Here is a 27,895-nt window from a genome sequence, read left to right on the forward strand (position 1 = left end):
TCGGCCCGCTCGGCTGCGGCCTGGCTCTCCTATAGGGCCTGCTCGACGCGGGCCCGAATAATAGCGGCCGGGGTTGTTAGAGAGGCTGCTTTTTCGGCTTTTTGATCGATAGGGACGTCTGCGTAGGTAACTTCGAAGAATCGACTGCCTAATCCACTAAGAAATAAGCGCTGGCAGCTAACTATTCGGTCAACTAAGCGGTTTTAAAGTCGGGCCTGGGCTTGAACAATAGACTGTCTACCGCGGGTGTTAGAGCTATCCTAATCTTAATAATTTTTGCGCCGATGCTCATGCATCCCCTTTATTGAATAATAGATATAATTACAGTGCGAACAGCCATAGCTACAGAAAACTGGTAAAGCAGAAATTAGAGGGCTACTTAGCGATAGATATCGAATACTCTCCTTATCTGGGTTAATCTAGGTCTGCTAAAGTATAGCCGTTAAGATAGTCTGACGCTGAGTCGGTATAGCCGCATCGGAATAATCTAAATAGCGTCTCTGGAGATAGCGCGTTAAACTAGTCGGCGATACTGTAAATTAACAGCGAGGTACGGTACAGATTCAAATCTAATAGATTAGATTATATAGAAAGAGATCTATTACTACTATTACTACTCGAGAAGCGACTAGCCAGACAGTATTAATAGATTTTTCTTCAGGGAGGTTGAGAGTTAAAAAAAGAAGAGAGATAAGAATAAATTAGAATAATATATAAACTCTTTAAGATTTAATACGATATAACGCGACGCGATATAACACGAGAATCCTAGTATATATATTAGTTGGACATATTATTATAACGAGTCATATTTCCAGGATCTGGTATAGTTATAGAGGAAGGAAAGCAGCCAAGATCGGCCGTGCGTTCTGGGGCAGGCACGCGGGCCGCGGGGCGGGGCCAGCCAATCAGCGGGCGAGAAAGGCCATCGGGGGCAGGGTGGAATTGCGCCTAGGGACTAGGGACTAGGGCCAAAATTGCTATGGGATGTGCAGCCCCGTGAATGGGCCATAGTAAATTAGGGAGTATTGTCAGACAGATGGACGCAATGGGACCAAAATGTAACGGGGGAGGAGATCCAGGTATTCAAGATCTTGAGGACATATTCAACTGTATTTTGGGAATTCACATGATTAGAGAGGTTAGTTTGCCACTAAGACCACGTGTTAGGGCGAGGAGAACTATAAATACCCCTACTTCTCCCGCTAAAAATGCCTCTCTCGTTTCTTGTCAGATGATAAACCATCTCGGGGGCCTGCACCATGATCCTAATCCTGCCTGATACCTTCTTGATCGATATTGCAAGATATCTCCCGTATTCCTCAGATCGAGTCCACTTTGCCAGTTGCTGTCATCGACTCAAGGAAACCGTCCTTCAAGAGGCATACAGGTCGATCGATATCCACTATTTCTGTGAGAAGTCACTTCGCAGTCTCGTGGAGATTCTGGTAGACACGCCAGACCTTACAAGAAAAGTAAAATATATTTCACTTGCTAAATCGAAAGACCCTCCCTGTGGCACTCATCAGTTCAACTCGCATCTTCCGCAACTATCTATCAACCATTCAGTCTCCGCCTTGATACAGACTCTCACCCCATCCGAAGAAGAATATAAACAATGGACATCCGCAGCTGTCCCTAAAGAGGAGTGTACTCGTCTTGGTCAAGACCTGTGGCTGTCGATGCTCCTCAATTGCACGCCAAATATCAAGTCACTCGAGATAGAATGGGGAGGCTACACCGATATCTCAGAGAGATTTCTCGCCTTTCTTTCCCAGAATAATGGACTTTCGTATCTGACCGAAACATCCATCCAAGTGCCATTCGACTGGGCCGATTCCTTTCAGTTATACAAAATCGCGCCCTTTTTCCGACTGCCATCTATGCGCAAATTTAAGGGTGTGTTAATGTCCGATATGCGAGGTCAGGATAAAATCGGATTCGCAAACCTTATTACTGCTAAGTCATCCCCTGTCGAGCATATCTACCTGGCGGAGACAGGTACATACGATGGGCTTGAGCCCCTCGTTGCCGCCTGCAGACGTTTGAAATCATTCACACACCTAGCCAGAAACACATATTATTATATTCCCCGTCCAAACTATAAGTTCGGTGAGTTTTGGATCGACGATCTCGTTGAATCTCTTACCGTCGCCAAAGATAGTCTGGAGCATCTATGCATTGATATGTACTACCCCGACGACCACTACACGCTGGGTTGGTTCGGGAGTCTCACCGATTACACCAAGCTCAGAACGCTGCACTTACGATTACGTGACCTGCTCCATATTGACTTCCCGGAAGGGGGAATCGGCCAAGACTTTCCAACTTTTGTCACTCTCCCTGATATGCTTCCTGTTTCCCTCGAACGTATCTACGTTTCTGACTTTGACTTCCCCCACCTCACAGGTTTGAGGGAGTTGCAAAACCTGGTGTCTGCCAAGGACAGATTCCCGCATCTACGAGTCATTAATATTGAAGCTTATCTGAAATTCGAAGAGATATGCTCACTTTCTTGTGACCTTAGAAGAGCCTGTGAAGAAGCGAGCATCGAATTCAATGTCCGTTACTATGAAACAGAGGTAGAGCACCGTGGCAAGCCAGAGTGTGAGTCTAAGGATCATTGGTCTCATCAGTTCGGGAATATTCTAGAGTTCTAAGTCTTGATGAGGGATTTTATATTAAGCTGTCTTGTATGACTCGATAGAGCCTCTTACTGTACATATTTGATGTTGGGTTTTGAGTTGACATAATAGCCTTCTATTCTATAATACTGAAATGTCTGAATTAGTTGGACCTGGACCAGATCACCTTGAGAAGCCTACCCTCTTCTCCTTTGACTTATCAAATAACAAAGAGCAAGAAACATAGAAGGGGGGAAAGCCCAACAACAGGCAAACATATTATTGGGCTTCACACCCTTCTACATAGCTCTCTGCCTGGAGAAACCTGATACATACGACCACAGAGTGTGAAGAACAGGGCTTCCCGTCCGCTCAGCCGTACTTAAGCCCGAGTGCAACCGCACGGTCAATTCTCAAAAAGCCCTAGGCTCCAATTTTTTCTCTGAAACGAAGAGGTAGGCTGGGTGCGGGTGATAGGGGTGCGATCTCTATAGCTTCTAGCACCAGGGGTGCAAAGTGAACACCACTGGTGCGATGGCCTTCCCCTTTTCGGGTACTGCATCGCACCAGTGGTGCTTAGGATCATCGAGGCAGGCGAAGGCTGCCACGGAGGCAGGAATGATTTAAAGTAATGATAAATAGCCAGGGCGCCAGGTCCGTTTTACTGTATCCTACTCTTTTTCAACAAGACCGAGAATCGCGATATATCTCTTTATCCCCAGCACGTGATATCACATGATCATAATGGACGAGAATCTTAAGCAACAGGTGGAGGAACAGAAACGCCTGGCGGCTTCCCGTGGGTTCACCCTAGATTATCAGCACGAACAGGAATTCAAGGAGAATGTCATATGCCTGAAGGAACTGGCACCCACGACGTACGAAAGACATGGTCAAGCGACTAAGAACTGGGCACTGTGAGTTAACCCCCTAACTTGTATATTATATATGACTGGCAGCTTCTTACCTCTTTCGCCCTAAAAGTTGGAGGCTTGCCCGTGACGAGCCAGCGGAGAAGAATTTCTCTAAGGATGAGCCGGACCCATCTCCTCAAGTCCTGAAATTATTCGTTGAGAACTATACTACAACGCGACCGAATAGACTTCCCTCTCAGTCATTAGTAATCAATCAGCTTGCTACGATAATCTCATGTTAGGAGCGAAAGACGTCCAGAATATTACAGCTTGAAGTAAAGAAAGACGCTTACAACGTATTGCCACCTTTCTTTAATAATATAGGTACTCGCTGCTGACATATCCTTAGTTCGTACGAAGCGTACTCACGCGAAAGTATGAACTGCCTACCAAACTAAGGGAGCGGTTTCTGGTCACAGCCAAGGATATTGACTACCTGCTCCGCCGGCTTTTCGGGGATAATGATCATGATTATAAGTATGAACGAGCTAGAGTCCAGACAGCTTCTGCACTAAGTCTCTTTGCTGGCTTAGCATCACGAGTAGGTATAATTGTCGAGTTAAGTTCCTATCGTGATACGAACGAGTGCCTCTACTACAGGGTAATAATACATTCCTGGTCGGCTCAATCCTCCCTATTGTTTAATGCTAATTCTTGCTATGTAGCACCTTACTTTCAACCTAAAATGGAGCCGGAATGGTTCGATCAGGCGCTGGGTAGTTATAGACCCTGAATTCTTGAAAGGTTGGCGCTACCGGAATGATAAGACGATGTAGGTTTTGAGTATGACAGTCTATCTTAGAGGCAACCTGGCTGACCATGATTGACAGGCCAAAAAATTGGATTCGAGAGTATCCCGTACTGGGAAACAACTTTATATTCTAGGTAATCGTCCACGCAATCGCGGACGGAGCGTTTAAAGGAATCTCGTCTATTGATAAGCTCTTATCGAAGCGGCCCCCGCCAGGTCGAGAATCTTTTACTCTACAGTGGACAGATCGCGCAAAAAGCCTCCCTTTTTACCGTATGGTCACACTAGAAGGACCCAAGGAAAGCAAGGGGTTAACCTTCTCCTCACTTTATTATAATTTTACCAGTCTGGCTGAGCGCGACGGTTTTAAGGACCGCCTCCGTGTCTACGGAATTCGAGGGGGTGTAGCAAATAAGGTCGATCGTATGTCTCCTTGTACTGTCTTAATAATGCTGGGCTAATGGCTTCGTCTAGCCAAGGCATCCGAGGCCACAAGAGGCCAAACGCTTGACCACCAGAGCCACGACACATACCTAAAGTATCAGTCTGTGCTAAAGTCATTAGACGTATAGGCACTGTTCTACGATCTAGAACCAGATTATGAGTGCCGCGACATGGAACAGAGTATGGCTCATCACCGAGATCCTAACGCCCCACGCCATCTTAATGCTGCCGGTATCGCCGCATTCGAGCGCGACGAAGAGATCGTAGCTCTCAATGAGGAGATTGCGAAGCTGACAAAACAGATTGGGGGTAAGCCTGATTCTCATCAAGACCTAGTCAAGGTGCGAACCGGGCTCTATAGTAAGAAAGCTAAACGGCTTGAAGCTAAGCGAGCGGAATTTGTCACACAATGGTGGGATGCGTCCTATGACGACTACATCGCAGGAAACGATATAGCAGAGAGGGACACGACGTGCCTATTCGATATCTACAAGAAATATATGCCTGCCCGGTTTTCGAAGTCCAGAAATGTGAACAAGTGGTGTCGAGCTTACTGCAAGAGAAATATGTCGGTGCCATCCATACCGGACAGGATACGAATCGCTCCTTATCCACGAAGAAGGTCTATCGTAAAGCTTGTTACGCGCATAAAATCCCTCCCATGGCAAAGAGGCCTTTCGGTCCCGCAGATGACGCCTGTATCCTTTTTGTCCAGAATCGGACTGGAAGATATTTAACCGCTTCGTTGAGGTTGAGCCTGTGTCGTGGGGGGTTTGGCATCAGGAACCGACGTGATGCCCTTTATCAATATCGGGCAGAGACTCCATGCTTGTCGTGCAAAGCCGTCTCGGAGTTACTGGGGAAGATGGTTTGGGAGTAAGTATGTCAGCATACGTTCGAATTTCTGTCGTGTCTAACCTACTGTCAGGTATAGTGGTGCAGATTGGATGGTCACGGGCCATCTATACAACAACAAGATCGACATTCTCATTCCTCCACCCCGTCGCGTATCTCAACTGGCCAAATTCTCACTGCCAGTGATTGTTAGGGTGGACTGCGGAAAAGATAAAGTATTAGCCTTTATAACTTCTCGCGACTTTTCTCGGCAACTTGAAGACCATAGGGTCTTTTGGGGGAATTCAGAGCTCTATTTAAAAATATTACCTTGGGAGATCCACCAATCCGCGAGGTTTATGCTAGAAGTGCGGATCGGAGACAAGGGAAGCTGGGTTTTCGGTTTCTTCATCCATTGTCTCGAGGAAGCTTCTTAAGCCATGTCAGTTCGCTTGGTTCGTTCTTGTCATGTAGCGTTAGAGGCTGTCCTCTATTTCACCGAACTTTGTGGACGACCAGCCGTTGTTTGTCAGAACTGATTATATCATGAAGCCAATATTTTGTAACATTCTGTCTTCCTACCTAAGCGAGATCATTGATTTGTAATATTTGCTCCGAGTTTATATACAGACAAATACTTCGTAATAATTTGTCTGCAAATCTTCCAGGCTCTCTCGGATGGAGGATCTCTGGTATCCTGGGTGCGAGCACTATGCCTGGTCGAACAACATCATTGAGCTACATCTAGTAATGATCAGGATATTGATCATCGATTGCTGTCTAGTTGCATACTAGCGTGCCCATGGCGTAGGCTTAATGAGAGAAAAGAACGCTTACGGGACTAATACTGGTTTTGCAAACAATTGTATATTCATAAGGCTACCTGACAGGCCCAATACCATTCAGGCATTATACTGCATGATCTTCGACAAAATCGCGAGGGACTGAAGGCACCAAGGCTCAATACCTCCTTCCAGGAACCGATGCTGTGGTTAAGCCATGTGTCAGCTGGGGACGTCGTTCAAACTATGGGGTACACACATTCAGCAGCTCATTTACCGCAACGTTCGTTGATCTGTAGACAAAATTGTAGGCATCTAGGCGAAGTCCTCCTGAGGGCTCCACACCAGGGTTGAGATCCAACAGTACAGCGGCGATTTGACGAACGGCTCGGATGTCCCGGTATCCATCCTCTGCTCCATAGCCACGAACCATACCAACGCCAATATCGGCTTCCCAGGCAACGTTGCGCAGATTAACTTGGCTGAACACTTCCCACTCATTCATTGAGGCATTCTTACCTATCTTTACCTCTCCTTTCTCTGTCAAGACGACCGTGCGGCAGGAGAGGCTACCGTGGGTCACTCCAATCTCATTGTGTATGTAATTGAGTCCCTTGAGGAGCTGATCGGGCAGTTAGCGAGTGTTCACGGGCATAGGGAATATTAAGTAAGAGAGGCGCCGACCTCCCTGCAGATAGTCGCCACTGCACCCTCATCGCTGGCGAATATATTGCATGCCCGGCGGATCTCTTCTAGGTAAATACCATAGCTGTCGTAGGTGAGGACCACCGATTTGAGGCCCAGGTAGGCTTCCTCCAGGTTGACAAGATTCTCGTGCGACGTCTTGACGATCTGGTCAGGCTGTATCTGTAGGGTCTCCAGCGGATAGGTCTTGAAAAAGGACACGGGGTACTTATGGGCCGTCGCCAGAGCCAACGTCAAGCCACTGCTACCGGGCAGAATGGGCAGGTAAAGCTTTTTTGTGGCGGGAGGGAATCTCTGTTTCTTGAAAGCTACCTGGCGTCCTTCCCTGTCAGGACTACTCCAGAGTGTCCGAAGGGGGAGACTGGTCTCCAGGCTTTCCAAGCTTCGTTCTTGAGACCTTGAACGAGTATCACCACGGGGCTTGTCCAAATCTTTGGCAAGCAAAGTTCGCTGCGAAGCCGGGGTTGCTGTCTCTCCCTGTTTGTTTCCGAACATCCTTGGAGCACAGAGAGAAATCTATTAGTGGCGAATTGAGCTGAAGGGAAAGTGAATGGGAGGAGCGGTCTTATATACTGCCGGTGAATACTACCACTTGAATTCACAAAGATGTTTAGTAGAGACAGCAAGCCTAAAACAAGGCGGAGATTGGGAAATGGTCTGGCATGTATGACTATACCATGAAACAACCACGGGATGTCTGTCAGACACGAATCGATCTCTCGTCGACACGACCGCGTACACATGTGACGAAGTCACGAAAGATAGAAGAATTTGTCGGCAACGCTGATCAAACGCTGATCAAAAATAAAACAATTCTCCGGTATTATTCTTTTTTCCCCCCTGTTTCCTTTGCGCTTTGATGGTTTTGGCCTGTACCTACGATGGGTCGATGGTTTAAGGTTGCATGAGGCTGGGAATCTAGGTTTATCTTGGCGTTTCCGATGGGATAAATACAACTATCCAGGTTCGGTGGGGGTCAACTCTGTAATGTACTCAATTGAGGGGTGGCAAGGAGAACCGATCCCTCCCGGTGCAAAAATACTGGATACGGCTAATACCATTTAGGAAGGAGCTGGAAGGAGGATTCAACCACGCGTATCGGGGAGATTGACTCCGAGAACTCGTGACAAGACGTGCAGGACAATACGCTTGGTTTGATCTTCTATGGCCGATCGTCGTTCACGTTCTACGCTGAGTGGATACCTCTTTAATACAGAATCGTTATGAAACTCAATACCGGAGCAGGATGGTGAAGAGTCAGGTGTCAACCGAAAAAGACCAGTAATTACTGCCAAGGCTCAACTAGCCATACAAAATCGCGGTGTGATCCAGCCTCCGCACCTCACAGATAGTCACACCGCCAGCCCAGGAATCAGGTCGGAATAGAGGTCGGAATTCAGGGTATAAAGATAGCCATTTTAGCAGTAGATTTAGAGAATTCAAGTCCCTGCTACAGTCCAGAATATAGTGGAAATTACATAGTATTACCGACAGCCGCATTTCCCACATCAGGCTTAGAGGCGGGATAACGTGTACCGACTTACATGCTTCACTGTTGTGCTACCCCACGGCTGTTGAAGTTGAATACACACCTCAGGATGAGGAAAGTTACGCAGTACCTCAGTACTTCCAATGCGTTCCCTGTCTCTCCAGCCCCCAAATACGCATAGAGAACCAAAAGCCTGCCAGGTATTGTGTTTTTAAAGCAAATACAAGCGCCCAACCCCATACTTACAGTCTGCCCCACTTTTTGACGTGAGGACACACTTAATAGCGCATCGATATACGGAATTCGAGGCATTGTCGAACCCGACAACCACAATCCATTGACCCTTGGGAAGCAAAAGTAAAGCCATAGCGACCAGCGTACTGTCAATTGATTCCAAAGAGGTAAGCTGAATTTGTCAGCTCTAATTATCGCAGTAGCCTACATCTCTTAGGACCGTCAGACAAATCCTCAAAGTCTTCCGCAAAACTCAGGTTGCGAGAGTTTTGCGTCAGTTCCTCCGAGGTAGACATGTAACATAGCTTGAGCTCGTCCCAATAACCGTAGTGGATAGAGCACTGACAACACCGGGACGAATAGTTCAGTATGTTCCGCTTCTTCCGCCCACGTAGGTGAGGAAGAAGCGATTCGCCAAGTTGTATGGTACTGCATAGTAACGTTTTTTCCCGTCTCCAAGTAACCACATTCAATGGGTCGTAGGCTTCGTGACGAGATTAGATATATGGACACTTAACTTCCGCCAATCTTATTCGCAGTCGCGACAGACCCTCACTTCCCCGGCCTCATCATCGGTCTACATCATGCTCTAACGACCTCCTACCCGTGCGGCCAGGTAATTCCTTACACGCCTTACCACAAATCATGGAGAGCCATCCCGCGAGCGTCCTTCCACCTGTCTCGGAGCTTGTCTGTGTCCTTCCACCTATCTCAGAGCTTCTCCATGCTGCCGATAATTCTCCAATGGCTCGGACTCCAACGCCGGTCCCTACACCAGAAACTGGCACCCGCAAGAGCGAGTGGCCGGCTGCGGGTGCGACTTCCCCAGAGCCAGTGTCCACGGATGATAACATTGACCGTGCTGTTACCCCTGATGAGTCCTCGAACCCTGAAGCCTCTCCGCCAGCGGATCAACAACTCACCGTCCTGGGCTCAGAGAATGCACCCCACACTATCACATCTTCGATGGGCCGTGCGGCACCGCAGGAATCTGTCGCTGCTTTTGCGTCTGAGGATACCTCGCCATACCATATCCCCCCTCTTCATTCTCTCGACCTGGTTTATGAGGTTCCGCCAGTTGATCGTCGATGGCCTTCTCGCAGCATTTTAGCCCACTACCATGCTCTTAACCCGGTTCAGTCTGCCGGTGGCTGGCAGGAACAGCAAACAATTTTCAGACTGTTGCGTTCCTCCCGGTTCCGAAAGAGGGCAAGCAATAGGAGGGGGCGTCCATTAGCCAATGTCGCTCTGAGCGATCAGCAGATCTTGGGTATGCTCAAAACCTGGGCTTTCCTTCTCCCACGAGACCCTTTAGAGTGCGTACGGGAGCTCCCAGCCGGGAACACCCTCCGATCCATCCGACAAGCTCTTGGTCTTCCCGAAGTATGGTTGGGCATAGACGGGACCGTGAATTACCTTCGGGTGCTCGACGCAGACCATGAGGGCCGCTCGAGGCTCAGACCTCTTTCGAGACGATTCGCCCAGATATACCTCTACCTGAGCTACAAGACCCTTTCTCGGAACGGTGATGACTCCGTAATTACTCGTGTGCTTGATGCCTATCATGACGATCCCAACATTGCGAAACCGAAAGAATTACGCCAAAGAAGATTAAGTACCTTTCACTTACGTCGGGGAAGGTGGTGGTGGAGATTCGCGACATCCTTAGGATTCGGTCTCCTCTTGGTCGCAGATGATAAGTTGATCAAGGGCCTGTACGTTCGTCATTCTCCCGCTCCGCCTCAACTGACAATCCCAGGGGAAGCCACAGCTTCACCAATGACCAAATCGATGCTTTTATCACGTTTGTCTTACACACGCGCCCCGGGACTGTCCGTCTCTTTGAGTCCCTGTCGTCCGTAGCAATATCCCTGCTGGGCGGGATTGTTCCGATCAACATCCGCCACAATTTGATGAACGAAATCAACGGCCCCTTGAGACGACATGCAATCAACAGAGCACGGGGAGAAGATCAGCAAGCGTTGGCCTTTCAACGGGCCTGGAATACCTGGGAAGTAATGGATACTAGATCCGTCGCGAAGCTGAGGAAGACCGAATTCCTTGTCTCTCTCCGTTCGACTGGTTGCGCTGAGTATGTGCCCTATTTGCCCCGCGCTTTTGGGCTTCCTGATACGGCAGGATCTCTTGTTCTTGGGCCTTGAAGACTAATGGCCAGCTGGGTTGGGTTACGGTTCTTCTGGTCCTTATCTCTTAGCGATGTCCGCATGTTCCGTTGGAATTAATAGTGAATAAATGCTTATAGCTATTTATATCTCCGCATTTACCTCAAGTACGTACGAATAAAAAGCGGGCGTGGATATCAGGGCAAACCACGGTATGCTCCCACAGCCCACATCCCATGTAGGTAGTATGCCGAGCCGCTGCCTTTAGAACTTACAAGAGGGTGATTCTCTGTCATGTGCCTGTATAATATGGGCTATCAGACATGTCTGTCAAGACAGATATGGGTCACTAACTATAGCGGAGGAAGTGGCTGCCGCGAATTGAAGTCTCATATCTAGAATCGTCATCAGAGTTCCAGCAATCAAAATTGTTACACCAACGTCCTTCCCGCCACGGCCTTGGTGATAAGTACCTAAGAGAGCGATTCCAGGTTATTTTATCATGAGTGATTCTACCCGAATTATACTCAGCTAACTATGAGTGTTTTGTCTTTGTCTTTTCAGCGCCCTTTTATGGCAGGTTTTTCGTCAAGTTGGGCGCTTTGGCACGTGACTTTAGGGCCCTTCAACAAGCATCTTCGCATTTTCCTCAGGGCCACTAAGGGCTGAGGCCGATACCCTGCGGAAATTAGGTGTTCCTTTCCGCAGTTCATTTTCTCGTTGAAGTGGTTTGATTCGCTCAGTCGACGGCCCTCTGTGGCTCGAGACAGACATCATCATATGCGCTTTTGTAACCTGTAGGCACGCTTTGTCGACATTTGTTTACGAAGATACTAGTATTAGGGAATAATACGACATGAGCTCGAATGGTTGTTGCGAAGGGAAATTCCAGCTTAATAAGAGACATGCGCGGGTCAATATATACATAACAATTTGTGAAACAGTCTTTTACCGGCATCTCACTGGCCGAATCACTTTTTTCGAACCTAACAGCCAATGACCTCTATCAAGAGAGCAACTGGTCAACATGCGTCACTATTTGGCCATCCACGGACGAAACGCAGGCCTCCCCATGTGATATCGTCTCAAATGAATGGCTGCTGCCCCCGTAATCTCACTACCTCAATCCCAGTTGTCGGGACCTGCAAAGCGCATCCTTATAACCCATTAATCATGCGTCGAGTCTCTCGCTCAAAACAGTTGGGACGCTTATTTGGACTCATCTCCAAATTCCCGAGTACCCGTTTGCGTTTTTGGTTAGATGAAATTATCCCCAGTGGCATTCGACATTGATTCTGCACCATTGATCGCTCAAAATCAATGAACATCACGCAGCGGTCCCGCTCGTTCCAGGCCATATTCCCAGGTATGGGGTCACTATGGAGCACGCCCAGATTATAAATCGCTTGCAGTGAAATCTCCGCTCGTTGAATTATCTCCTGGCGGTCGAGCGCATGTTGTCGAGCAAGGGTCCTCCCGGCAAAACCTATATACATAAGATGAACCATCTCAACGATACCATCATAAGAAAACGGACGTCGAAGACGCAGGCTGCTAAGTAAGACCGGAACGAACGTTCCTTGGATAGGTATAAGACGTGAATACACGAACTCCTCGTTCTTCATACGGTCCACAAATTCTACCGGTGCGCCCTTGCCGACAAATGTATAACCGTGAGACCAGAGAGTAATCTTAAATAGCGCCCTATGTCTGCCGTGTATGTGCAGCGATTCGCACCCTAACTTTGTGTTAGGCTGCAGGATATTACTGGAAAGCTACTAGTTGAGTCGTCGGATAAGGGTCGTCCGGGTTAGCCGATGTTAATCAACCCCGTGAGCAGACACGTTTGGGCATTTCCGATCTAATTCGCCTCCTCTTATCAGGCTAAGAAGGTACTTTTGTGTGTAATACTGCCGCGACTTGCCTTTAGAGCGTGATCCTTGTGACTTCTGTGTTATTAGTAAGGGTGAGGAAGTCGATGGGTTTAGAAGCCGGGTTTCTCGAGGTTATCGTCGACTTAGTAAGTTAGGATCGAAACCATCGCCGGCGTCGTCGTGGCTCGATAATCTTCAGTCTCGCGGAGGGTTGCAGACCGCAACAACGGCAGACCTAGATCTAGTCTTGACTGGGAATGCACGGCAGTACTCCAGCCGACTTCGGGTGGATAGTTTGAAGTCAGAAGAAGGAATGTCCTTCTCCTCGATTTCCTCCAGCAGGTCGTTGTATATCATCTCCCAGGTCTGTAGTTTACTTGCCGCCCATATTGTCCAAGTAATATCTTGCACCGGCATTCGCAGAGCGCGGAGGGTAAAAGCCAGCAACTGGCCTACTGCAGTCAAATGCAGTCTATTATCGCTTTTTAGATCTCCTGTCCATCCTATATTTGGTCCGACGTCCTCTTCTAGTACGGACAGGTAGTAGAGCACAGTAGAAGGATCGTCTTCAGGGATGCGAAGGTATATATACACCTGGCTAGTATATACTAAGCCGGACTCTACCCCAGCAGGGATCATATAAGAGAATACTTGAGTAATGATTGCTACCATAGTACGACGACATATGTCCTCCGTTGATTCTCTTTCTTGCAAACGAAGGATATCATCGAGGTCCATATCTTGGAGCCCTACCCTGATATAAGCTAGGGAAACCTTGTGCGGCGCCTTATACTTAACTATGAAGGCCGGAGCTTTTCCCTCCGGGCCCTTATTATAAATACAAAACTGATCTGCTCGGGGCCGAGCAGTGCGTTGTTGCGTAGCAGTTTGAACCCTCCGTGGTGGCTGTGTAAAGGGGCCAACCTTACTAGATTTTGCAGCCAAGCGGACAGAGCGACGTGGTTGCCTCTGGGACAGGCTCAGAGAGCCCATCTCTGCAACCACACTTGACTCATCTGTCAGGGTATTGGCATGGTTCTCGAATGTGATATCGCCATTCAGATAGAAGACTTCACGGAGTCGGGGGTTGGCATATAGCTATTTTACAACCGTGGCGACACGGGACTCCACAGTCTATCTTTAGAAGTAGCCCAAATCTAGCTCAGAGCTTACCATCCTTTCCCAGGCCTCCTTCCCATATTCTTTCAGTGCCAATAGAGGTGTGAAATAACGTTCTGTCGCAAACTCTGTATCCATCAAGTCCTCCTATATTAAAGCCATCTCTGCTGGAAAGCTAGTCCACTCGCGAATCTTGTTCGGTCGGAGATTACGGTTAGCGTTTGCCGGGTCGCCCTTGGTTAATGAGTCTTTGTTTTTCTGGATGGATAGCCCGAGAAATAAATGCGCATGGCAGGCGTCGAGGAATTCGGGAAGTGTCGTTTGTTGCGTCTGAAGCCTCAAGTGGTCCTCGGCTTGCTCTCTGAGTCGCTGTTCCTCTTCCCGTAACCGTCGTTCTTCTTCTAGGCGTCGTCGTAATTCCTGTATCTCTTGAAGTGACATTTTGCATGTGGTTGGATTCTGGTCATCATCGAACTGTTTTGAGTGTTTTGATTTGGTCTGAGCCCGAGAAATCCTCTAGCCGTAATAGGCTTGTTGGCGGTGGCCAATAACGTGCCTTTTCTATGAATGGACCCACTGCCGTCACTTCAATTGGTGGACCCAACAATACAATTTCCAAATGCCCCTTGTCTTGTCGATAAGGTCCTTATTGCCCCATTTCCAACGTGGGGCAGCCCTGCTAGTTTCGTAATAATGTTAAAGATGTAGTTCTGCTACAGTAGCCGTACCTTCTACGTCAAAGCATACCGGTTTAAGTGGGAATAAGCAGTATTGATAGGGCAGTGAATGCCTTTATTAAGGAAACATATACACTCTCGCTCATTCAGATAAAGCGTAATCCGCGACGAATTGATTATTCTGCTGCTGGATCATGGTCAGATGGCGTGAAAGTGCATGCCGCTGGGGACCAACACATGAGAAGTACAGCTCTTCATTCAGTCTTGACCTCTCTTCGTCCTCTCCATCATTCGGAACGTGTTCTGCTGCTTCAAGAAACTCATTCTTCTCCTTCATACAGCAAAAGTAAGTGAACACTTCCTGTCCGATAAATGAATGGATGATCTGAGTGAAATAGTGGAAGTCCTGCAGAGAATCAAGATTGACTAGGCGAAAAGACACCCAAAAATCATTGTGTAGGAAATCAAGCGTGGCCTGACCGCTGAACCCCTCTCCAGCCGGAGAGCCATCAACGAAGGCTCCTAGAAGAGACGAATGTACACCATCGCGAGGATGAGAGAGGCCGGGGCGGACAAGGAGCATTGCAGGAGGCACCAATGACAGGGGCACTATCAGGAACACCAGGGGACAAATCGCTACCAAGGATTTATATCAGTCCCTAAAAAGTCAAAAACTCCTGCGTACGGTTTAACAGACCGAGGCTATCGAGTATCCATAGTCTAGCTACACTTCTTCACGGCCGAACATGCGACAAACCCTGGTCTTTGCACAACCGATAAATATTTGCTCCGAGCTCATGACGCACAATACAGGTCGCCATAATCGGGCTAACAATGTTTGGGGGTTGATACAATCTAAGCACGAACAGACAATAAGCACCTTGGTCTAGCCGCTCTTAACGTCAATCTCGCAGAACCATGGCTCAGACAAGATTTTCGCAGGCGATGGCCGCTTCATGGGGTCGTATTGCAGAATCCATCGAATGAGCGTCTTCACTTTTTGGGCTTCCTCCTCGTCAAGATCGGGCTCTGCCATATCGAATAGCGCTTCCATAGACGTCTGCTCCACCATAAGCGGTTCCTCTCCTGGAGCGACTCCTCCAAGCTGACAGTTAAAAAGCTGCCTGTCTGGTGTAAAGTAGAGCGACGAAGTCTCCCAGTGCCTGAAAAGCTCGTCCGGGAGGGCGCCGAGCCGGGCGGTGAGAGAGAGAAGATAATCATCATTTTCATACTCGGACCCCGGTATACAGAAAAGTGGCTGTCCGGTGATAAGTTCAAAGAAAAGGCAACCGAAACTCCAGACATCGATAGTATTATCAACGGCTCCGGTAAGAATCAATTCTGGAGGTCGAAGACCCAGTGGAGTAACGGGCTTTTTTGGAGGGTCCGTAAAAAAAAAAGCTGTCCAAGATAGGAAGATGTGAGTACTGATATTTGTCACGAAAGGAAGCAGATACTTAAAACGAACGATATGTACTAACCGCCACCCATATCGGATAATTTGATCTTAAGACCTTCTGTGTAGCTGGTAAATGGCACCAGCGGCTGCGCAACGCAAAGATATCGGGGAGCCCATCTATCTTGCTTACTGTCTAGCCTCTGTACTGGAGGGGAGATTGACCGGGCTTGAACATCTTCCTGCTGCCGTAGCGAGTCCTCCGCCATCGAGTCGATATCATGAAGAGTGAAGAGTATATTTCCCGGCTGGAAGTCCCCATGGGCGATGCCATGTTCGTGAAGAAATGCAAGAGCTTGCAAAGATTGCTTGAGGATGCTCTTTGTCATCCAAAGGGGATAGCGGACCTTCATTCCACGCCTGCGAGGTTTGAACTGCGGCAACTCCTCTACCATGGTGTTCACACTCGGGCCCATGGGCTCAAATACCAGGCATCTGTGGAGGCCATTAGGACCGTGATGTTCAAACTCGTCTAACAGACGAGTGACATGCCGGGCCGCTTCTGCTGGTGCGACTTCGGTGAGGTGACGCAAAATTCGTAGCTCAGCTATTACTCCTTTGATTTCTGACACAAGAACCTTGAGGACAACATATCTACAGTTTCTTGGAGGAAGTAAGTAACGACAGTCCACATAGTCGCCAGCAGCCAACACAAAAGATAAACTTACCTCAAATCACGGGCGAGCCAAACGGTTGAGTAGGAGCCTTCACCAAGCTTCCGAATAATCTTATACTGACCGTCGTTGAAGACATCGCCCAGAACGACCGGATGATAACCACCGGGGCGGTAATCTTCTACCCACTCACAAGGTAGTGTAATGGTCTTGAATCTCCATTCATCATCTGTCAAAGCTCTCGATGGAGGGGTGGGAGGAGGTGAGACACTCATGGATGCGACAGACACGCACTGTCCGAGAGTTGTCGAGTGGGATGTTTTGGAAATGCACGGCCGTGATGAGGTTTCACAAAGGTCGGAGACTAAGCGAATAGCTGATCCAAAGGAGCGTCGAGTAGGGAATCTCATGTACATTTATAGTGCTTGGATAGACAAGTCCTGGAACTCGCTACAACACGCGCTGGCCTGTGGCGCGTACTATTTTTGTTGATCGTGGGTTCAAGCATGACTAAGAGGCTCCAGCATTTCTTATTGGCTTGATGGCGTCACGGTGCCAACCTGGTAGTTCGACCCAAGGGGTCTTTGCCAAAAACCTTGGCCGAAGAACAGCAGCCAATAGGCAACAAGTACGAACATCGGACAATGTATATAAGCGCCTTCCTGAACTTCTAACTTGATTGCGGATACCTGGCGTGTTACGTTAGGCGCCTTGTTCCTGGAATAAACCTAAACGATTGTTCAACGACTGACTCACAAAGAAGCAAGCAGATTAAGTGACGGTTAATCGTGGCCAACCACTGGGTACAAACAACGGAGGCGCTGGGATCCAGCGGTTATGCACCTCAGTCATGTACCCAATTTGTTGAATGGAAGACGGAGGTGGTCAGACGGCCATTGCTCAGTTGAGTTCTAGAGGAACAAGGAATATAAATTGATGGCTTGAGATGAAGTGGCAAAATCTCTGAACATACCTAACTGCACGCATCAAACGCCAGATACTGTATCAGCTACCGTCTCTCTTCTAATTGTTTTCCCTCAGTTTCTCAGAAATATCACGGTAATATCACGGTCTCAGTTCATCATGGATGCCGGCAGTGTTACTTTCGACCCATTTAACATGTACGCGAACAATCCCACGGAGAAGGAGAATATTATCAAGTTGGTTATTAGCCAAGCTCCTGCCGGCGCTGCGAGTGCCACGGTGGTGTAAGCTGGATGTATCTCTCTTGGCACTCAGGCGCTGACGAGAACTTTTCTAGGAATGGCTGACACACCAGCCGAAGTGACAGGCGGCGGCACTGTACCGTTGATTACTACGACGCCGCTGGTGCTCGTATCAGCCGAGAACATATTATCTGACTTGCCTTGGCCAGGGCAAAGTCCCCGATACCTGCAGTTCGGATACTCTATTGACGGGACTCAAGGGATAGACAATGCTTTGCTGGATGAATTAGCAAGCATCCTGTCATTATACCAATGAATTACCGGGTGATGCGTTTTCTTGTGTCTATGTCTTATACATCTCGCAACCCTAGGTTGCTGTTGTGCTGGATTGAACAGTGCGTTAATCTAAAGTGACACGAAAGATACTTAAAAACAAAGCGCCTGGATCTCTAGTAAAAGCAGCATTGCACGAGAGACGGACTTGCGTCGATATTACCCATTGTAGGAAGTCACATTGCCCTCAGATTTTCCGAAACGGAGGTTATATCCGGTACCGTACCTGTCTCGAAAATCGTTTTGTCCTTTCTGCTCTTCAACTTCGCCCTCTCCTATCCGCTGGCGGTGGTCGCTGGACAGCTTCTGAAGCGTGTCATCTGACATCTGCCCTAGCCACTGCACAGATCTCGCTCCAGTCACGATGCGTTTGGCTGATATTAGATCACCTATTGTCGATACGATTAATTGATATGAATGATCAGCCGACGAGACATCCTCGAATATGTTTGTGCGCGCTTCTTCCGTGAGACTGGACGCGTCTGTGCAGATATCAAGGCATTTGACGATACCGTCCCTTTCTTCCCTTAAATGTTCCAGGTTGATGTTCTTCCCACCGGTCCCATCGGGGTTTTGTCCTCCATAGGCACGCAGTTTCTTGTCAAGTTCTGTTAAACGGACCTTAAGAGCGGCCGAGTTTTCAGAAAGTCTGGATCTAAAATTCGAGAGCATAGCTTTAGTAGCTATCTCTGCATTGTGAGGGAGAGTGTCTCTTATTTCTGGCCTCGATGGCATGTGTTCGCTACCATATTCGTTCCGTGGAATCCGTTCTTGGGAGCGCTCAATATATTCGGAGATCTGTTGACATATTCGTAGACACTGCTCAGTGCTTTCTTTTTCTTCGGTGGTATCCTTTAGAGCACTACCGTCTCCGTCATAGGTAGCTGCTCGCTGGTCCAACGACTGAAGCCTTTGATCTATTTTATCCAGATGGTCACGGAGATCAGACTTAGTTTCCTCGATTAGTTGTTTATATTCATCTAGAACACCGGCGGTAACAGTAGCCTGACGACTAGGTGTTGGACAAGCCCTGTCAGTACTTCCTAAACCTTCGGAGTATATTGAACCTACAAAGTTGCAGCCCCCAGGGCAATGTTTATGGTAGCCTTATAGCCAGCGAGGGTAGTTCTCAGATCAGCGATGCTTTCACCGCGATATTGCAATTTGGCCCAGTCACGGAAACTCTTCTTCTCCCCATCTGAATGGGTAACACATTTGTTCAGCGTTTCTTCGAACTCATTGCATATTTTCCCGCACCGTAAAAGCGGTAACTTCAATGCGGCAAACTCGGCCTCGTTCTGAGCTGCTACACTTTGTAGATCTCCTAGGGCGTTGGTAAGGGATTCTAAATCGCTCTTCAATTCGCGGATGGCTCGCTTGACTGATTTGAAGCTTTCGATAGTCCGATATAGAGACTTGCTTGCCTGAAAAGCGAATCCAGCAAGCGTAATCAAACCGGAAGCGACTGAAAGAGGCTCGGCCATAGTCGACTGATGTTGTAAGACAAAAGCAGTTAATTTAACAAGGATACATGAGGCAGACTGTATAAGTCTTGACAGGCGCGAACGGAAAACGGGCGAAAAGTCGTGCACAAGAATCTGAAGCGTTCAGTGACAAAGGGGGTGCCGGTCGGAGTGGAAGTGGAAATGCGGGGCTGCGAGTCTGATCACTTTTCAGCCAGGTGCAGAAGCGTCTTGGTATTACTAAGCGCCTCGACGGGATTAGTTAAACTATGTAACTCGCTGTTCGCCGAGTCACTTATTGGGTCCAACTGAGCTAGCTAATAGTCAAATTCCGGACGGGGTAAAAGAAAGCAACATATTTAACTGTTGTTCCCCTTCGCTTTCTGAACATTTAGCTCATACCTTGGACACGCGCATGTGCTGGAACAGGCTAAATATGCGTGCGCCAGCATCCATTTACGACGAAAAAGCCACATACAACTCGCCTTGACTATGACGGTACAAAACAGGATGAGCGCGACAAAGTAGACATGATGCCACTGACATGAGTCCACTAAGATGTCTCACAAATTCGCACAAGGGAGATGATATATTGAATTGAACACAGTGTCAGACTAAACACAAAAAATACATTTCAAAAAAAAAAAAATAAATAAATAAATAAAAAAAACAAAGCGCGTCCGGAACGTCCAGGACAAGCCATACAGCATGGTCAGACACGATCAAATGTGCTAGAGGAAGTCTCAGGGGTGAGCCTAAAGCCCCGTCCATAGCGGTCTTTGAATTCTGAGGCCGGTTGGCTTCCCGTTTCAGTACCAGGAGCATATGCGGTCTCTTTTTGTGGCGTTTTGTCCACGCTTGAAACATGCCGAAGGTTGATGGTTGCTATATCCCGCGACAGTTGTTGGACGGATGCGTCACTAAGATGGCCGCCGACCTGCCTAGTTCTCCACGCAAGGCCTCTATTCTTACCACGAATGATGCTCCCGTCAGTCGACACCATAAATTGTACAGCATCACCGGTAGCATAGTTCTCAATGGTGCTGATATTTTCCTTAAGGCGGTTGTCTGCCTTTGAGCAGATATCGATACACTGGCGGGCTGTATCCCATTCGTCCCCAGCAACGTGGCGGCAAGTGTGCGAAAGGCTGGACAGGCAGGCGAAGGAAGAGCTTAAGTACACGAGTGGGTCAGAGGACACGAAGCATCGATGCCGCTATTCCCGGCAAGCATACAAAATGCCTCTATGACAGATAATCGAGGTTCCAGGCGACGCAGTTAATCCAATTGCGAACGGGGCACATCGGGCTAAATCGCTTCCTACGTCACCTCGAGAGCAATGGGTGCGGCTGTGGAGACGACGGTAGCGAAGGGGAGACAGTTGAGCAATTTCTCTGACTTTGTCTGAAATGGGACTCCGTACGGCAGGTAATGGGAATGGCGAAGAGGTCGAGATATTTCCATATCTCGTATGCATTAGGAGGCAGATGTAGAGCGTTTGGCGCGGATGGCCGGTCGATTAATAAAGCGGAGTCATGGAAACCCAAATTTCCCGTGGTACGAGAGACCCTCCGGTTCGTGGAGAGCACAGGAAGACTGGGTAGTGAAACTAGATGAGAGGCGTCGCTTTAGAAAAAGGTGGGGTGAAGTCCAGAATGAGAAGGAGGACCGGGGTAGCCTAGCTTCAATCCATACTTGCTAGGGGGCTACATGCAGCCTTTAGCCGCGCGAAACCTGGGGAATCATAAATAAATGGGTCTAACTTGGGCATTTGCCCTTTGCAATTAGATGACACGCATTTAGGTCACCGAATTGAGCCTGACCTGCTTCCTTGCTTTGACTTGAATGCTTACTGTCGGTGGACGGGGGTCGGCCGAATCCATGGCAGTAGCTGATTGGTACGCGGTTCCCTCAGTCAAGCGCACATTGAAATGGACAGGCTCATGTTCCGACTACCCTACACGGAATCAAATTTTGGCGCTAAAAAGTTGCCCTGTACAATTTATTTAACCCAGCAGTCACTTCTTACTTATCTAGCGGCTGCGTCTGGTTGCCCGTACTCAAATCCCGTCATGAATTACGAATGTCGCCGGCTTATCAAAGTGCACTCACGTGAAACGACGAGTACGCTTTACCCAGCGTCGCCAACAGACATTAGGCGCGCGCTAACATTCCTATAAGTTTTTCGGCACATATGCATTCACTATCCTATCACAGGATGGAAACCAACTTATTTCGTATCCCGAAACACGCCACGCGCGCCTCACATGTCTAGGCTGACCTGTAATTGGATCCAGGCTGGTCCCCCAACAACAATGGTCGAGCGTAGCGCCAGGATGTCCTAGTGCTTATTGCACGATCAATGTAGTGGCTAGCGGGTCCAGTCAAGCAACAGTATATATTTTATCCCAACGTATTTCCCTAGATCCCCAAAGACTGACTACACGCACCCATTTGCCCAACATTACATATTTCCGTTAGAAGTACTATGGCCGAAGCAGTAGGGACCGCCTCTGCTATCACAACCTTTGTGACTGTGGCCCTTCAGGCGGCCATATTACTTCACCAGACTATCAAAGGTTTCCAGTCTCGGGAGAAGGTTGTCCGCGACCTTCTCCATGAACTGAAAGAGCTACAGGACGTTTTACTAGCTCTGGAGGGGCTAACCAGCAAGTTCGATGTCGACATCAAGGTCTTAGAGCAGCCTCTTCAAAGATGTGGCAATGCTTGTTCCGAATTCAATACGCTGATTGTCGGATATATGCGACATTCAACCGAGGAACGAATCAGGAAAAGAGATTGGTTTAAACTACGATACATGGGAGAAGATATTTCTGGGTTCACGGACATGCTGGCCAGGTATAAATCAACAGTTATGATTGCTCTTGCATACGAAAACCTGTAAGATTTTCTACCTGTCATTTTGTCTTACCGAAAAAACTAATGCTTTCCTCAGCCGCACAACGAAGATCACAAAGGCCGTCTTTGAGGAGTATAAAGAACTCATTCAAAACACACAGTGTGATTTAGAAAGTCACCTATGGGATATACGCACCAGATTAGAGTCCTCATCTTTCGAAGGCTCGCCAACGCCGGAAATCGATGAAACAGATCTCCGAAGGATGGAGGCTGAAAAACAAAGCACACAAAGAGGCCTTGATATCTGTGACCAATTCCTCAATTTCATGAATCAGTCTCGGAGTAGTCTGTTTGAAGACTTCGAACACGCTTCCAGAGAGTCTCACCCTCCATACACCATCCCGCCACGTCCGTCTAGTTTGATCAGTGCAGATTGGTTCAATTCAGCTCACAAAGAGCTTCTTTCTGGAAAAATAAGGCTGTTACAATACCTTTCCGAAGTCGAAAAACAATTTCCCAGACGAAAAACCAATTTATCACCGCTGGAAATCGACCGAACTTCCGACTTCCGAAATTTCCGGGACGAAGTCTCAGGCACTGAAGCTTTATTGACATTCTGCAAGAAAGTAGAGGAGGAGGCAAACGAACGGCGGACAAACTACTATGAGAACATCGATGTAGGAGACAATACTCGGTTGGCGGTGGTGACAACTCTCAAAGATCTTATCTCTGCGAAGAACATCAAATCAGGAAATGGTTCACGCATAGTGTTTGGTCAAATGTCGGATGATACCATACAGAATGTTTTTTCATGTCCTGCTCCTCCAGATGTTTATGAAACTGGCTGAGGGTCCTGTGTAATGATAGACATCATTATATGGCTTGTCTTTCCGCATCCTTACACCTCGCCTATCCCAAGAGCGTCTTTATGTGAAGTAGTGAAGTAGTTTGTGAATGAACATTGTAGCGGGATATATCCTGGTCTGGGTTCATCTTTTGAAACCATGTATGCGTACCTAGCTCCTCTTTTGAGAACGTGGTGATGGACCGAAATATCGATGTGCGACTAGCCATGGACACATTGCCTTCCGACTTGGAGGGATATTACAGCGAAGCCATTAAGCGAATAGAAAAGCAGAGTGATCCAGATTGTCACTTTATTAAAAGAGCAATGTCTTTCATTTTTTGCGCGAGACGACCCCTGACTGTTGATGAGCTTTGCCACGCCCTTGCTGTCGAAGAGGGTGACAGCGAGCTCTATGAAGATGCACTCCCTGCATCAGAGATTCTGGTGGGCTCTTCTGCGGGGCTCATCAGAGTCGACAACAAAAGCAAGGTCATTGGGCTGGCACATCATACTCTACAAGAGTATCTTGAGAAGCACCCAGCTGCGCTTCTCCCTGATCCAGACACCGTCGTCGCAAAGGCATGTTTAACGTATCTTTCGTTCGACGAGTTTGAGACTGGCCCAAGTACCGATGGGGACGTATTGGAGCGAAGGCTGCAAGTTTACCAGCTGTTTGACTACGCTTCTCGTTATTGGGGCTACCATGTGAGGAAACAGACCCCCGAACTTGTCAACTTGGTCCTCCAGTACGTGGAGAGCGAGCCCAAATTGTCTTCCTCGGTTCAGGTATTGCATACGACAGTGCATAGAGCAAAAGATTGGTTTAACCGTTTCCCCAAACAGTTCGGAGCTTTACACATCGCAGCATACTGGGGCCTAGAGAAGATCATCGATCTTGTCTTGCAGGCAGGCGTTGATATCAACACCCCTGACAGCAATGGAAACACAGCATTGCACATAGCTGCAGGACGGGGCAACTACGACTGCGTGGAAAACATACTGCAGAATGGTGAGGATGTTAACGTGCAGAATCAATCAGGCGAGACAGCCTTACACTGTGCAGCGAAGAACAACTTCAGGGGTGTCATAGAGCTTCTCCTCGGAGAAGAGGCTCTTCTGCTTGCGGATAACGAAGGCTGGACCGCATTAGACATGGTGCCATCGACATCAGTCAAACTATACGTCTCGCAACACTCGAAAGGTAGCTGTTGTATTGTATTGAATGCTGCATTGAGCTAGATTATCACGAAATGTATGTCGAAAACAAAGCGCCCGCTGAATTTCCAGTATAAGCAACACAGCACGATCAGAGTCGATCAAACGTGCTAGAGGAAGTCTCGGGGGTGAGCCTAAAGCCCCATCCATAGCGGTACTTGAATTCCGAGGCCGGTTGGCTTCCCGTTTCACTGTCAGGACCATATGCCGTCTTTTTATGGCGTTTTGTCCACGCTTGGGACACGCCGAAGATTGATGGCTGCTATGTCCCGCGATAGTTGTTCGACGGATGCGTCGCTAAGATGGCCACCGACCTGCCTACCACGAACGATGTTCCCGGCAGTCGACACCATCAACTGTGCAGCATCACCGGTAGCATAGTTCTCAATGGTGCTGATATTTTCCTTAAGGCGGCTGTCTGCCTTTGAGCAGATGTCAATACACTGACTTGGAACGCGTAACGCGTCTCAGTAGCCTACTTTGCTTTTTCTTGTTGCTCGCCATCAAATAAACAATACGAGATGTGGCAATTGGAGCGAGGGGCGTTATAATACATAAGGGGCACTATCAACCAATAGATGGCCAGAGAATTCAAGTCGACCCGACTTAATCAGAGCATTATAGATCATCTTAGCGATCTTTCACTCTTTAATAAACACTATTCGTCTACGCAGACGCCCTCTTCGTCGCTTTAGTTCGCAACTTCATCATCAAGAACACCAGGGCATAGAACACTCCAGTCCACAATACAACCAAGCCCGCATTTCTCCAGCCGTAGTACTCTTCGTTCAAGTTGAGTGTCTTCAAGTAGTCTTGTCCAGTAGTGTATCGGCACACCTCGCAGTTCTCCGCAGCGCCTGGGTTCAGAAGGTTTGTGCCACGTCCCATGCCTTGCTGATAGGTGGAGAGATACTCGCCACATGTCTCGTTTGCAGGAGGATCAAAAACCGCAAGCTCGCCCTGTTCGCAATTGATATCGACGGAGGAGGTGGTGAAGGTGAGGAAGGCGCCGAAGAGGTAGTTGAAGGGATCGAGGTAGTAGAGCCTAAGATATGATGTTAGCATCGATCTCGTGGGTGTTTATAGTCGTATGAGGCTTACCAGTATCTCCAGAACGCCGTGATCTGGGAGTAAGGAACGAAGACACCGCAGAATGATACAAGGGTGGTGATGACGAGCGGGTTAACGAGGGACGCAAATGTTGCGTTGGGAGCGTACGCGGCGATCGATTGTCCAATACCGGTGTACAACATCTCGTAAAACATCTAGTCGGTTTGTTAGTTGGAAGCGAGGAGTCAACCAAAGAACAGAGAACTTACTGCAACGAAGAATGTGCTCCCTGCCCACTTGGTACCATTTGGCAATCCAGCAGTCCAGTACCAACACACAAAGTACAACACACCGCAGACGACCAGATAGGGGAGCTCAGAAATAATCAAGCCAGTGACGAATGGCACCCAGTGGTAGGTCTTACTCTTCTTCTCGCGCGTCTCATACACGTTGCGACGATCGATGAAGACAGGCTGAAGCTGGGAGATAAGACCAGGGGCGACAAAGAGGAAACTGAAGACCGTAAAGAGGTGTTGCTGGAGATCGCTGACACTGCTACCAATCGACCAGAATGAAAAGCCGTTGTAAAGAGACAAGAGAATATGTAAGATGAGCTTGTTATTGATGTACTCGGTGTTGCGGAACAAGGAGATGTTCATGCGGTGTGTGACAAGCTTTACCTGCTCCCACATGGGCGCTGCAAATTGATGTCCGTCGTCGACAGTTCCAGGCGGTTTGGCGGCAGCATCGGCGATAAGAGTGTCAAGCTCTTGAGTGATCTTCTCGTGTTCTGGCGAGTTGAGCCAGACTTGGTTCCAGTCCTTGCCCTTAGAGAGACTTCCTGATACGACTTCGATCATATGCTCAGCAGGGTTGGCTTCTGGGGGGCACGGTGCGCCATGATCAGCGAAGTATTTCTTAACGGTCCTTGAATTATGACCGATATCGCCAAAATATACGGTCTTGCCACCCTAGTCCCTAGTGGTTGGCGCACCCTACGTACGGTGCATTTTCTCGCCCGCTGATTCGCCGAGATTTGATGTTCCCCCGTGCTCCCGCCGCCCCGCGTGCGTGTCCCGAAGCGGAGCCATCCTACTTTACTCTATACCAATCTATCTGAGCCTATATAGGAGATCCCTGTAATCTACCTTATCATAATATATACGGTTAACGATATAGAGACTAGGATTCTCTTATATTATGTCGTGTCGCGTCACGTCACATCGCGTTATTTCTAAAAAATAGAGTAAATATATTATACTAAAAAAGATGCTTACTCCTCCTATTTCTTTTCTAAATTCATTATTAAAAATATCTGAATTAGATAAATACTTACTAGTACGTTAGTTATATCTCTACCCTTTATAGACCTTTTCCTCTATAATTCGATCTACCAAATCTAGATTTATATAGTACTTAGCTATCAGTTTACAGTGTCGCCAATAAGTCTTACTCGCCATCTTCAGCAATAACATTCCGATTATCCTAATATAGCTACACCAGCCCAGCGTCAGGTAATTCTAGTAACTATACTTTAGCGCGCCTGGGCCGACCTAGAGAAAGAGATTATTCGATATCTACAGTCAAACAGTCCGCCAATCTCTAGCTTACCTATCTACCGTAGCTATGGCTGCCCGCACTGTAATTATATTTATTATAATACGAAGAGAATACTTAAGTATCGGTATAAAACCTATCGAGACTAAGATAGCCCCTAGACTCGCGGCCGGCAATTAGCTGTCTAAATCTAGGCCCGACTTTAAAACCGCTTAGCCGACCGAATAGTAAGCTGCCAGCGCTTCTTTACTAGTCGAATAGGTAGCCACTTCTTTAAGGTAACCTACGCGGACGTCCGAATCGATCAAAGAATAGAGGAGATAGTCTCGCTTAGAACCTTGGCCGCTATTATTCGGGCGCATATCGAGCAGGCTTTGCAGGAGGGCCAGGCCGTAGCTGAGCAGGCTAACAGCCAGGTCTAGGGATGCACTCGGTGCGGGTCGGGTACAATCCGCAGGGTCAAAAAATAATCCGCGCGGGTTGCGGGTTCCTAAAAAATTTATGCGGATTATCCGCGGTTATCCGCAATTTCTAGTACTATACCTAATTTAGCTATATTATATAAGCTACTAAACCTATTATAGTAATGCGGTTATGCGGATTATCCGCGGTGCGGGTTATCCGCATAATTTTTACTAGATTTAGTATAGTAACTATAAAATAAATCTATTTATATATAGATTTTATGGAACTCTCGGGAGTTCGGTATAGCTGCAGAAGAATTCTAAGTAATTCGATTTGACTTCAGATGTTCCTCACTGAATA

At 47.9% G+C, this 27,895-nt stretch overlaps 13 protein-coding genes across 13 annotated transcripts; 6 read left to right on the forward strand and 7 right to left on the reverse strand.

Moving 5' to 3' along the window:
- The first annotated feature begins 1,239 nt into the window (after window positions 1–1,239).
- Window positions 1,240–2,815, forward strand: BDV59DRAFT_189869 (uncharacterized protein). Its single transcript, XM_073691676.1, has one exon. The coding sequence runs from the start codon at window positions 1,263–1,265 to the stop codon at window positions 2,658–2,660; it is 1,398 nt and encodes a 465-aa protein (XP_073542557.1). The 5' UTR covers window positions 1,240–1,262; the 3' UTR covers window positions 2,661–2,815.
- Window positions 2,816–5,154: 2,339 nt separating this feature from the next.
- On the forward strand, window positions 5,155–6,130 carry BDV59DRAFT_162380 (uncharacterized protein). The gene is made up of 2 exons (XM_073687577.1): window positions 5,155–5,609; window positions 5,662–6,130. The coding sequence occupies exons 1-2, from the start codon at window positions 5,395–5,397 to the stop codon at window positions 6,002–6,004; spliced, it is 558 nt and encodes a 185-aa protein (XP_073542558.1). The 5' UTR covers window positions 5,155–5,394; the 3' UTR covers window positions 6,005–6,130.
- A 122-nt stretch (window positions 6,131–6,252) lies between these two features.
- Window positions 6,253–7,989, reverse strand: BDV59DRAFT_189878 (uncharacterized protein). Its single transcript, XM_073691677.1, has 5 exons — window positions 7,034–7,989; window positions 6,869–6,971; window positions 6,609–6,799; window positions 6,405–6,553; window positions 6,253–6,311 (listed from the first exon to the last, which is right to left on the reverse strand). The coding sequence occupies exons 1-4, from the start codon at window positions 7,547–7,549 to the stop codon at window positions 6,470–6,472; spliced, it is 894 nt and encodes a 297-aa protein (XP_073542559.1). The 5' UTR covers window positions 7,550–7,989; the 3' UTR covers window positions 6,253–6,311; window positions 6,405–6,469.
- A 1,433-nt stretch (window positions 7,990–9,422) lies between these two features.
- BDV59DRAFT_206636 (uncharacterized protein) lies at window positions 9,423–10,939 on the forward strand (the record flags this gene model as incomplete). Its single annotated transcript, XM_073694828.1, has 2 exons — window positions 9,423–10,492; window positions 10,537–10,939. 2 exons carry the CDS (start codon window positions 9,423–9,425, stop codon window positions 10,937–10,939), a joined length of 1,473 nt encoding a protein of 490 aa, XP_073542560.1.
- An 841-nt stretch (window positions 10,940–11,780) lies between these two features.
- Window positions 11,781–14,334, reverse strand: BDV59DRAFT_211992 (uncharacterized protein; the record flags this gene model as incomplete). Its single annotated transcript, XM_073695924.1, has 7 exons — window positions 11,781–12,675; window positions 12,730–12,899; window positions 12,939–12,967; window positions 13,010–13,872; window positions 13,906–13,908; window positions 13,948–14,021; window positions 14,106–14,334. The coding sequence occupies 7 exons, from the start codon at window positions 14,332–14,334 to the stop codon at window positions 12,058–12,060; spliced, it is 1,986 nt and encodes a 661-aa protein (XP_073542561.1). The 3' UTR covers window positions 11,781–12,057.
- A 336-nt stretch (window positions 14,335–14,670) lies between these two features.
- BDV59DRAFT_162423 (uncharacterized protein) lies at window positions 14,671–15,358 on the reverse strand. The gene has a single exon (XM_073687578.1). It carries the CDS (start codon window positions 15,151–15,153, stop codon window positions 14,713–14,715), a length of 441 nt encoding a protein of 146 aa, XP_073542562.1. The 5' UTR covers window positions 15,154–15,358; the 3' UTR covers window positions 14,671–14,712.
- Window positions 15,359–15,456: 98 nt separating this feature from the next.
- Window positions 15,457–16,915, reverse strand: BDV59DRAFT_196977 (kinase-like domain-containing protein; the record flags this gene model as incomplete). Its single annotated transcript, XM_073692814.1, has 3 exons — window positions 15,457–15,971; window positions 16,052–16,629; window positions 16,695–16,915. The coding sequence occupies 3 exons, from the start codon at window positions 16,913–16,915 to the stop codon at window positions 15,457–15,459; spliced, it is 1,314 nt and encodes a 437-aa protein (XP_073542563.1).
- An 808-nt stretch (window positions 16,916–17,723) lies between these two features.
- BDV59DRAFT_206638 (uncharacterized protein) lies at window positions 17,724–18,001 on the forward strand (the record flags this gene model as incomplete). The annotated part of the gene is made up of 2 exons (XM_073694829.1): window positions 17,724–17,848; window positions 17,920–18,001. The coding sequence occupies 2 exons, from the start codon at window positions 17,724–17,726 to the stop codon at window positions 17,999–18,001; spliced, it is 207 nt and encodes a 68-aa protein (XP_073542564.1).
- A 297-nt stretch (window positions 18,002–18,298) lies between these two features.
- On the reverse strand, window positions 18,299–19,623 carry BDV59DRAFT_206639 (uncharacterized protein; the record flags this gene model as incomplete). The annotated part of the gene is made up of 2 exons (XM_073694830.1): window positions 18,299–19,151; window positions 19,211–19,623. 2 exons carry the CDS (start codon window positions 19,621–19,623, stop codon window positions 18,299–18,301), a joined length of 1,266 nt encoding a protein of 421 aa, XP_073542565.1.
- Window positions 19,624–20,294: 671 nt separating this feature from the next.
- Window positions 20,295–20,702, reverse strand: BDV59DRAFT_189890 (uncharacterized protein). Its single transcript, XM_073691678.1, has one exon. It carries the CDS (start codon window positions 20,603–20,605, stop codon window positions 20,315–20,317), a length of 291 nt encoding a protein of 96 aa, XP_073542566.1. The 5' UTR covers window positions 20,606–20,702; the 3' UTR covers window positions 20,295–20,314.
- Window positions 20,703–22,041: 1,339 nt separating this feature from the next.
- Window positions 22,042–23,536, forward strand: BDV59DRAFT_189892 (uncharacterized protein). Its single transcript, XM_073691679.1, has 2 exons — window positions 22,042–22,503; window positions 22,559–23,536. The coding sequence occupies exons 1-2, from the start codon at window positions 22,091–22,093 to the stop codon at window positions 23,307–23,309; spliced, it is 1,164 nt and encodes a 387-aa protein (XP_073542567.1). The 5' UTR covers window positions 22,042–22,090; the 3' UTR covers window positions 23,310–23,536.
- A 96-nt stretch (window positions 23,537–23,632) lies between these two features.
- BDV59DRAFT_206640 (ankyrin repeat domain-containing protein) lies at window positions 23,633–24,547 on the forward strand (the record flags this gene model as incomplete). Its single annotated transcript, XM_073694831.1, has 2 exons — window positions 23,633–24,094; window positions 24,152–24,547. 2 exons carry the CDS (start codon window positions 23,633–23,635, stop codon window positions 24,545–24,547), a joined length of 858 nt encoding a protein of 285 aa, XP_073542568.1.
- A 642-nt stretch (window positions 24,548–25,189) lies between these two features.
- On the reverse strand, window positions 25,190–26,232 carry BDV59DRAFT_211994 (ABC-2 type transporter-domain-containing protein; the record flags this gene model as incomplete). The annotated part of the gene is made up of 3 exons (XM_073695925.1): window positions 25,190–25,568; window positions 25,625–25,788; window positions 25,843–26,232. The coding sequence occupies 3 exons, from the start codon at window positions 26,230–26,232 to the stop codon at window positions 25,190–25,192; spliced, it is 933 nt and encodes a 310-aa protein (XP_073542569.1).
- Between the last annotated feature and the right edge of the window lie 1,663 nt (window positions 26,233–27,895).

Source organism: Aspergillus ambiguus, assembly GCF_047715705.1.
Source record: "Aspergillus ambiguus strain CBS 117.58 unplaced genomic scaffold BDV59scaffold_83, whole genome shotgun sequence".
Classification (NCBI taxonomy): domain Eukaryota; kingdom Fungi; phylum Ascomycota; class Eurotiomycetes; order Eurotiales; family Aspergillaceae; genus Aspergillus; species Aspergillus ambiguus.

Bases quoted from the DNA above. Each gene is read 5' to 3' on its own strand.
- BDV59DRAFT_189869 (XM_073691676.1), top strand. From the start codon at position 1,263: ATGATCCTAATCCTGCCTGATACCTTCTTGATCGATATTGCAAGATAT.
- BDV59DRAFT_189878 (XM_073691677.1), bottom strand. From the start codon at position 7,549: ATGTTCGGAAACAAACAGGGAGAGACAGCAACCCCGGCTTCGCAGCGA. The intron at 6,972-7,033 runs GTCGGCGCCTCT...CTGCCCGATCAG, and splicing joins TGGCGACTATCTGCAGGGAG to CTCCTCAAGGGACTCAATTA. The intron at 6,554-6,608 runs GTGTGTACCCCA...GCTTAACCACAG, and splicing joins CGGTAAATGAGCTGCTGAAT to CATCGGTTCCTGGAAGGAGG.
- BDV59DRAFT_189892 (XM_073691679.1), top strand. From the start codon at position 22,091: ATGGCCGAAGCAGTAGGGACCGCCTCTGCTATCACAACCTTTGTGACT. The intron at 22,504-22,558 runs GTAAGATTTTCT...TGCTTTCCTCAG, and splicing joins GCTCTTGCATACGAAAACCT to CCGCACAACGAAGATCACAA.
- BDV59DRAFT_162380 (XM_073687577.1), top strand. From the start codon at position 5,395: ATGGCAAAGAGGCCTTTCGGTCCCGCAGATGACGCCTGTATCCTTTTT. The intron at 5,610-5,661 runs GTAAGTATGTCA...ACCTACTGTCAG, and splicing joins CTGGGGAAGATGGTTTGGGA to GTATAGTGGTGCAGATTGGA.
- BDV59DRAFT_162423 (XM_073687578.1), bottom strand. From the start codon at position 15,153: ATGCTCCTTGTCCGCCCCGGCCTCTCTCATCCTCGCGATGGTGTACAT.
- BDV59DRAFT_189890 (XM_073691678.1), bottom strand. From the start codon at position 20,605: ATGGTGTCGACTGACGGGAGCATCATTCGTGGTAAGAATAGAGGCCTT.